The 9,080-nt window shown below is 43.2% G+C and overlaps 2 protein-coding genes across 2 annotated transcripts in view; both read left to right on the top strand.

Annotated features, from left to right (window-relative positions):
* The window catches only part of slc6a13 (solute carrier family 6 member 13), a gene marked incomplete at its 5' end in the record, with an annotated part of 28,758 nt that overhangs the window by 3,587 nt on the left and 16,091 nt on the right, over window positions 1-9,080 (top strand). The window contains 2 exons of the mRNA XM_079502199.1: window positions 1,685-1,888; window positions 2,129-2,263. Of these exons, the coding sequence (XP_079358325.1) occupies window positions 1,685-1,888; window positions 2,129-2,263 (339 nt within the window). The remainder of the gene's footprint in view (window positions 1-1,684; window positions 1,889-2,128; window positions 2,264-9,080) is intronic.
* On the top strand, window positions 5,283-8,735 carry LOC306923170 (uncharacterized protein). Its single transcript, XM_079501198.1, has 6 exons — window positions 5,283-6,158; window positions 6,606-6,622; window positions 6,905-6,958; window positions 7,713-7,858; window positions 7,952-8,167; window positions 8,228-8,735. Exons 1-6 carry the CDS (start codon window positions 5,320-5,322, stop codon window positions 8,636-8,638), a joined length of 1,683 nt encoding a protein of 560 aa, XP_079357324.1. The 5' UTR covers window positions 5,283-5,319; the 3' UTR covers window positions 8,639-8,735.

The following is a 9,080-nucleotide window of genomic DNA, read 5'->3' as shown; positions in this document are numbered from 1 at the left end:
TTATATTGACTAGAGCGGTGCCCGTTGGGCACTGGCCTACTTGGAATTTACGCAAGTTGGAAATGCATGCCCCACCCAGTTATTATGTCTGTGTCCCACTGGCCAGCTCCATATATGGAGATATGGGTGATCAGGGCCAGAGCCTGGGCAGACGCTTTTGTGCTGGTTCTGGAAAACGGACGGACTCGAAACCGGGCACTGCACTCCCTGTCATGGTGGGATTGCAGACGCACCCACGCACACACACACACACACACACACACACACACACACACACACACACACACACACACACACACACACACACACACACAAACACACACACACACACACACACACACACACACACACACACACACACACACACACACACACACAAGAGAGAGAGAGACTTTGTGCATTTATAGATAGATTTGCCACATCTTTTGTGCAGACAACCGTATACCCATACCCATATAGACCACTAACCTTTGTTGCGACTCAGATTGTTCCATTCCTATTGATGATTCTCTGGCCTCTCCTAAAGCCCAGTCATTTCTTTTTCAAACTGAACCTCAGGAGTTTTCCTAAGACTTCTCCATCTCTTGACTGAGTGTCTTCAGCCACAGCTGTCCTCACAGTCCCCTCACATGAAGACGGATGGACATTGACCTTTGTCCAGTCCGTGATGGGTGGAGGGGTGTTGGTGGATGTGAGGTTCTGGAGGAGGTGGGGGTGGTCTTCAGTTTGTGAGAGCTGCTTCAGCTCAGAGCTTATCTTCTGTAACTGAATGATTTCCTGTTGCAGCTCTTTCTATGAAGCCTCCAGCCTGTTTCTCTGTTGTTTTCTGATTCTCTTCAATCACACCAATGAGATTGCTTCTCTCAATACAACTGATCAGAGCAGTAAAGACCTTCACACTGTCCGCTATCTCCGTATCTGCATCTGCATCAGTTGTCGCTGCTGGATCATCTGCTGAATTTTAGCCACCTTTCTTTCATAGTCTTCTTTCAATTTCTGACTCCTGAACTGTTGAACCATCTCAACAATAACAATTACTATTGATAGCTAATTTTGGTCTCAGATGGAAAGTTTCATAATGGACACTGACACACATTAGTGTCCCAGTAATGTGTGATGCAGGTTTTGCGTTTTACATACTACGGTTGGAAACATTGTGTAACCATGGCAACGTGATATCAACAAATAAGATCTTGCAATAGATCCATTAAAGGCTAGTTATTGAACAATATATTACCCACTTTCAACCATGGTGGTCCAATTTGTCATTAGGTAAAACATTTTAAAAGTCAATCAATAAATCTTTTAAAATGTATTGTTCCAAAATGTTAACAGTGCGGAGGTACACAGTGTTGTAATCTCTAAGTACTGGACCCTCGTCTGGTTTTGACAGACAGGTAGTGTGAACCAGACGAGGGTCCAGTAATTAGAGTTTACAACACACAGTAAAACTCTTAGGCTAAAAGGATAACAATGTTTCCATTGTAGTTCTAACTTTATTGTCGCGCAATTGCAGATAAAAGTGAGGTGGCTTTCACAGTAATGAGTAAATGTAGCCTACTTAGTTACTTTTTTTTGCCACTTTTTCATTCATTTATTTATTTATGTATTCATTGATTGATTTTTTTATTAATTAACTGTATATTGTGCATTTAGTGAAATCTGTTTTTTCACCCATGTTCAGAACATGCAGGCGAGGTGGACAACCTGTCCAAGACGGACGCGGCCGGGCCCCGGGACGCCGGGGCGCCGGACAGCACAGAGCAGAAGATGACAGAGCGGGGCCAGTGGGGCAACAAGATAGAGTTTGTCTTATCAGTGGCTGGAGAGATCATAGGCCTGGGCAACGTCTGGCGCTTCCCCTACCTGTGCTACAAAAACGGAGGAGGTGAGAATCACGTTGCTTTTGGGCAGAAACATCCCCTATCTCCACATTTGTTTTGTTCTTTCGTAAATGAATGCCCTACTTGATCATACTGCAGTGTCACTCACACAAAAGCATCAAAAGTATAGCAGATCTTCAAGCAATTGAAACGCCAAAAAATAAATAATTAAAAATATATAACTAATATACACCACCTTCAGTACATCACTTGGAAGCTATGAAAAGCTGTCTCCTCCTAACCAGGTGCCTTCTTCATCCCGTACCTGATCTTCCTGTTTGCGTGTGGCATCCCTGTGTTCTTCCTGGAGACGTCGCTGGGTCAGTTCACAAGCGAGGGAGGCATCACATGCTGGAGGAAGATCTGCCCTCTGTTTGAAGGTAAGATTATATAAGAATGATAAACAGAGTAAATTAGCTGTTATGCACAGTAGCCATATTGGAAGAAAAGTGGGCCTCTTGATCCTTACTTCACAGGTCTTATCAAGTTAACTAATGGAGGATCTGTTCCTTCAAACAGAGTCAGTCAGGGTGCTGATATTGTGCATTTGGCTCAATTGAAACACTCTACTACACCCAGTGTTGTCTCAAAGTGTGGTCCGGCCAGGTACCCTCATGGTAGTCTCTCGAGACAGACTGTCAAAGGAAAAGAGGGTGCTTTTTCCTTTGTTTTGCCAATGGGTACCCAGATTGCCCTCATGGTAGCCTGGTTAACCACTCCCCCTTAATTCAAATAAATGCAATAGCTGAATTCCAATACCCCAAATCTCAGCCACTCACACTCACACTGACACTGGTCACACCAGCATGGTGGTGTTACTGTGAAATTGGTGACCTGCTGAAATATGTGACAATCGTGTTGACAATGACATCACATAACGTCAGTGTCTGAACGTAAATTATTGTGGTTTGTTTATTAGCAGAGTTCAACCTAGCTGTATTTAGGCCACGTATAAGACCTCCATGTAATTATGTGAAGTTCATAAGATGCAGATCAGCAGGTCACCAATTTCACCGTAACAGCTATGCTGGAGTGTGAGTGAGGGTATTGGAAATTGGCTAATCATTTCAAGGGGGAGTGGTTAACCAGGCTACCCTCATGGTTCCTTAAGGGAGCTGTCAATCAAAGCTAGTTTGTTCACACCTATGGTTCACACCCCCACAGCCCTGACGAGGTGTAATCAGCGGTACTTAAAACACCTGCAGAGAAGTATTTTGTTTGTCAAAGTCAACAAGAAAATGATGCAGCAAGTTCAACTGGACCCTCTGCATTTCTGTTGCACTATATGTCGGGACCTACTGACGGATCCAGTGAGTGTACCGTGTGGACACAACTACTGCAGCCAATGCATCGATGGATACTGGAACATTCATGACCAGTTCACATGTCCACAGTGCAGAAGGACCTTCATCCCCAGACCGGTTCTGAGTACAAACACAATGTTGGCTGAGGTGGTGGAGAGCCTGTGGACGTTGTTATAGCAGTCTCTTATTCGGATATCAGCAGAGCCGGATCGTTTACTGAAAGTGGATTTGGATGTAGTAACAATTCCTGGTCTTTACTGTGTCTTAATGGAGGTTATACATTCAAACACAGAGGCAAAATGGAACCTAAACTCCCAGCAGCTTGTGTGTCCTCGAGAGTAGGAGTGTACCTGGATCACAGCGCAGGTATGCTGTCTTTCTACAGTGTCTCTGACGCCACCATGACTCTCATCCATACAGTCCACACCACTTTCACCCAAACCCTCTATGCTGGATTTCGGCTTAGAGTATTAGGCACTGGAGACACTGCCGAATGTTGTGACCTGAAATAGTGATGTATCCCTCGTGATGTCCATTTTGTAAACCCACCTGTTTTAACATTTCTGTCCTTCATATTTTAATGTTTAATAATAAAGGCTTTTGAACTCTTCCCCAGTGCATTGGATCTCTTTATTTCATAACTAATTAATCTAATTCTATTTTACATTTACAGGGTATTGTTAGCTGCAATTTGCGACACTAGATTTCTTCTAATGGGATGAATCTAGAGTTGCAATACCCTCCATTGACAGCCCATTGATCCATCTTGAATTATCCTCTATATGCAAAGCGTTTGTTTCAGAAAAATCCACCGTAGACATGTTATGAGCTACTTTCTGTCAAGACATTCCGTGCAGGTGATTCCCATTATTTAAAAAAAATCTAGTGTTGCAATCTATGTGGCAAATTGTGTAGGCCTGTAGGGTATTGTATTCTTTTCTAATACTCTACTAAATAGCCCTGAACGAATCTCCAGTAAATGTACTTTGATTAATCTCCGCCACTGTTGCTGTCGGGCAGAAACCTCATCTCCAACTTTTGGTGTTTTTTCTTATATTAACATGAAAGTATCAACAGTAGAAGATCTGTAAGCCCAAAAGTGCACAAAGCGACAGGTTTAGAGCTTGAGCAGTATTTTGCTATTTCTGAATTTGCCTGAAGAAGGTCCGGAGGGACCGAAACGTTGCATTAAAAAGAAAAATACTCTTGTACTGAGCAAATATACAGTGTGCGGGTGCATTCTATTCCTTTCATCAGCTATTTCTGAATTTGGCATCACATGCTGGAGGAAGATCTGCCCTCTGTTTGAAGGTAAGATTATAAGAATGATAAACAGAGTAAATTAGCTATTATGCACAGTAGCCATATTGGAAGAAAATTGGGCCTCTTGATCCTTACTTCACAGATCAAGTTAACTAATGGAGGATCTGTTCCATCAAACAGTCACGGTGCTGATATTTGGCTCAATTGAAAAAGTGTGGTCCGTCCAGGTACCCTCATGGTAGTCTCTCGAGACAGACTGTCAAAGGAAAAGAGGGTGCTTTTTCCTTTGTTTTGCCAATGGGTACCCATATTGCCCTCATGGTAGCCTGGTTAACCACTCCCCCTTGAAATTAATTCAAATAAATGCAATAGCTGAATTCCAATACCCCAAATCTCAGCCACTCACTCACACACACACTGACACTGGTCACACCAGCATGGTGGTGTTACTGTGAAATTGGTGACCTGCTGAAATATGTGACAATCGTGTTGACAATGACATCACATAACGTCAGTGTCTGAACGTAAATTATTGTGGTTTGTTTATTAGCAGAGTTCAACCTAGCTGTATTTAGGCCACGTATAAGACCTCCATGTAATTATGTGAAGTTCATAAGATGCAGATCAGCAGGTCACCAATTTCACCGTAACAGCTATGCTGGAGTGTGAGTGAGGGTATTGGAATTTGGCTAATCATTTCAAGGGGGAGTGGTTAACCAGGCTACCCTCATGGTTCCTTAAGGGAGCTGTCAATCAAAGCTAGTTTGTTCACACCTATGGTTCACACCCCCACAGCCCTGACGAGGTGTAATCAGCGGTACTTAAAACACCTGCAGAGAAGTATTTTGTTTGTCAAAGTCAACAAGAAAATGATGCAGCAAGTTCAACTGGACCCTCTGCATTTCTGTTGCACTATATGTCGGGACCTACTGACGGATCCAGTAAGTGTACCGTGTGGACACAACTACTGCAGCCAATGCATCGATGGATACTGGAACATTCATGACCAGTTCACATGTCCACAGTGCAGAAGGACCTTCATCCCCAGACCGGTTCTGAGTAGAAACACAATGTTGGCTGATGTGGTGGAGAGCGTGAAGACAGGAGGACTCCAAGATGTTCCTCCCGAACCAGAACCCGGTCCACTCACCAGAGCCGAGTTCCTGCAGTATGCTTGTGCAATCACACTGGATCTCAACACGGCGCATAAATGCCTGCGTCTCTCTAAAGACAACAGAAAAGTAACAATGATGTACCACTGCCAGCCACATCCCGATCATCCCATGAGGTTTGTTGGAATGGGTCAGGTTCTGAGTTGTGAGGGTCTGGTTGGACGCTGCTACTGGGAGGTCGAGTGGAGGGGAGACGTTGTTATAGCAGTCTCTTATTCGGATATCAGCAGAGCCGGATCGTTTACTGAAAGTGGATTTGGATGTAGTAACAATTCCTGGTCTTTACTGTGTAATGGAGGTTATACATTCAAACACAGAGGCAAAATGGAACGTAAATTCCCAGCAGCTTGTGTGTCCTCGAGAGTAGGAGTGTACCTGGATCACAGCGCAGGTATGCTGTCTTTCTACAGTGTCTCTGACGCCACCATGACTCTCATCCATACAGTCCACACCACTTTCACCCAAACCCTCTATGCTGGATTTCGGCTTAGAGTATTAGGCACTGGAGACACTGCCGAATGTTGTGACCTGAAATAGTGATGTATCCCTTGTGATGTCCATTTTGTAAACCCACCTGTTTTACCATTTCTGTCCTTCATATTTTCACGTTTAATAATAAAGGCTTTTGAACTTTTCCCCAGTGCATTGGATCTCTTTATTTCATAACTAATTAATCTAATTCTATTTTACATTTACAGGGTATTGTTAGCTGCAATTTGCAACACTAGATTTCTTCTAATGGGATGAATCTAGAGTTGCAATACCCTCCATTGACAGCCCATTGATCCATCTTGAATTATCCTCTATATGCAAAGCGTTTGTTTCAGAAAAATCCACCGTAGACATGTTATGAGCTACTTTCTGTCAAGACATTCCGTGCAGGTGATTCCCATTATTTAAAAAAAATCTAGTGTTGCAATCTATGTGGCAAATTGTGTAGGCCTGTAGGGTATTGTATTCTTTTCTAATACTCTACTAAATAGCCCTGAACGAATCTCCAGTAAATGTACTTTGATTAATCTCCGCCACTGTTGCTGTCGGGCAGAAACCTCATCTCCAACTGTTGGTGTTTTTTCTTATATTAACATGAAAGTATCAACAGTAGAAGATCTGTAATCCCAAAAGTGCACAAAGCGACAGGTTTAGAGCTTGAGCAGTATTTTGCTATTTCTGAATTTGCCTGAAGAAGGTCCGGAGGGACCGAAACGTTGCATTAAAAAGAAAAATACTCTTGTACTGAGCAAATATACAGTGTGCGGGTGCATTCTATTCCTTTCATCAGCTATTTCTGAATTTGGCATCACATGCTGGAGGAAGATCTGCCCTCTGTTTGAAGGTAAGATTATAAGAATGATAAACAGAGTAAATTAGCTATTATGCACAGTAGCCATATTGGAAGAAAATTGGGCCTCTTGATCCTTACTTCACAGATCAAGTTAACTAATGGAGGATCTGTTCCATCAAACAGTCACGGTGCTGATATTTGGCTCAATTGAAAAAGTGTGGTCCGTCCAGGTACCCTCATGGTAGTCTCTCGAGACAGACTGTCAAAGGAAAAGAGGGTGCTTTTTCCTTTGTTTTGCCAATGGGTACCCAGATTGCCCTCATGGTAGCCTGGTTAACCACTCCCCCTTGAAATTAATTCAAATAAATGCAATAGCTGAATTCCAATACCCCAAATCTCAGCCACTCACTCACTCACACTCACAGCTGACACTGGTCACACCAGCATGGTGGTGTTACTGTGAAATTGGTGACCTGCTGAAATATGTGACAATCGTGTTGACAATGACATCACATAACGTCAGTGTCTGAACGTAAATTATTGTGGTTTGTTTATTAGCAGAGTTCAACCTAGCTGTATTTAGGCCACGTATAAGACCTCCATGTAATTATGTGAAGTTCATAAGATGCAGATCAGCAGGTCACCAATTTCACCGTAACAGCTATGCTGGAGTGTGAGTGAGGGTATTGGAATTTGGCTAATCATTTCAAGAGGGAGTGGTTAACCAGGCTATACCCTCATGGTTCCTTAAGGGAGCTGTCAATCAAAGCTAGTTTGTTCACACCTATGGTTCACACCCCCACAGCCCTGACGAGGTGTAATCAGCGGTACTTAAAACACCTGCAGAGAAGTATTCTGTTTGTCAAAGTCAACAAGAAAATGATGCAGCAAGTTCAACTGGACCCTCTGCATTTCTGTTGCACTATATGTCGGGACCTACTGACGGATCCAGTAAGTGTACCGTGTGGACACAACTACTGCAGCCAATGCATCGATGGATACTGGAACATTCATGTTCATTTTCATGTTCATTCATGTCCACAGTGCAGAAGGACCTTCATCCCCAGACCGGTTCTGAGTAGAAACACAATGTTGGCTGAGGTGGTGGAGAGCCTGAAGACAGGACGACTCCAAGATGTTCCTCCCGAACCAGAACCCGGTCCACTCACCAGAGCCGAGTTCCTGCAGTATGCTTGTGCAATCACACTGGATCTGAACACGGCGCATAAATGCCTGCGTCTCTCTAAAGACAACAGAAAAGTAACAATGATGTACCACTGCCAGCCACATCCCGATCATCCCATGAGGTTTGTTTGAATGGGTCAGGTTCTGAGTAGTGAGGGTCTGGTTGGACGCTGCTACTGGGAGGTCGAGTGGAGGGGAGACGTTGTTATAGCAGTCTCTTATTCGGATATCAGCAGAGCCGGATCGTTTACTGAAAGTGGATTTGGATGTAGTAACAATTCCTGGTCTTTACTGTGTCATAATGGAGGTTATACATTCAAACACAGAGGCAAAATGGAACCTAAACTCCCAGCAGCTTGTGGGTCCTCGAGAGTAGGAGTGTACCTGGATCACAGCGCAGGTATGCTGTCTTTCTACAGTGTCTCTGACACCACCATGACTCTCATCCATACAGTCCACACCACTTTCACCCAAACCCTCTATGCTGGATTTCGGCTTGCAGTACTTGGCACTGGAGACACTGCCGAATTTTGTGACCTGAAATAGTGATGTATCCCTCGTGATGTCCATTTTGTAAACCCACCTGTTTTAACATTTCTGTCCTTCAAAAGCCATGTTTAATAATAAAGGCTTTTTAACTTTTCCCCAGTGCATTGGATCTCTTTATTTCATAACTAATTAATCTAATTCTATTTTACATTAACAGGGTATTGTTAGCTGCAATTTGCAACACTAGATTTCTTCTAATGGGATGAATCTAGAGTTGCAATACCCTCCATTGACAGCCCATTGATCCATCTTGAATTATCCTATCTGCAAAGCGTTTGTTTCAGAAAAATCCACCGTAGACATGTTATGAGCTACTTTCTGTCAAGACATTCCGTGCAGGTGATTCCCATTGTTTAAAAAAATATCTAGTGTTGCAATCTATGTGGCAAATTGTGTAGGCCTGTAGGGTATTGTATTCTTTTCTAATACTCTACTAAAT

Source organism: Electrona antarctica (genome assembly GCF_951216825.1).
Source record: "Electrona antarctica genome assembly, chromosome: 5".
In the NCBI taxonomy this organism is placed as follows: domain Eukaryota; kingdom Metazoa; phylum Chordata; class Actinopteri; order Myctophiformes; family Myctophidae; genus Electrona; species Electrona antarctica.
The sequence above is the reverse complement of the archived record's forward strand: the minus strand, read 5'-3'. Positions and strand labels throughout refer to the sequence as shown.

Coding starts and splice junctions, on each gene's coding strand:
- LOC306923170 (XM_079501198.1), top strand. CDS start 5,320: ATGATGCAGCAAGTTCAACTGGACCCTCTGCATTTCTGTTGCACTATA. Junction 7,859..7,951: donor GGGACCTACTGACGGATCCA/GTAAGTGTACCG, acceptor TCATGTCCACAG/TGCAGAAGGACCTTCATCCC. Junction 8,168..8,227: donor TCTCTAAAGACAACAGAAAA/GTAACAATGATG, acceptor TTTGTTTGAATG/GGTCAGGTTCTGAGTAGTGA.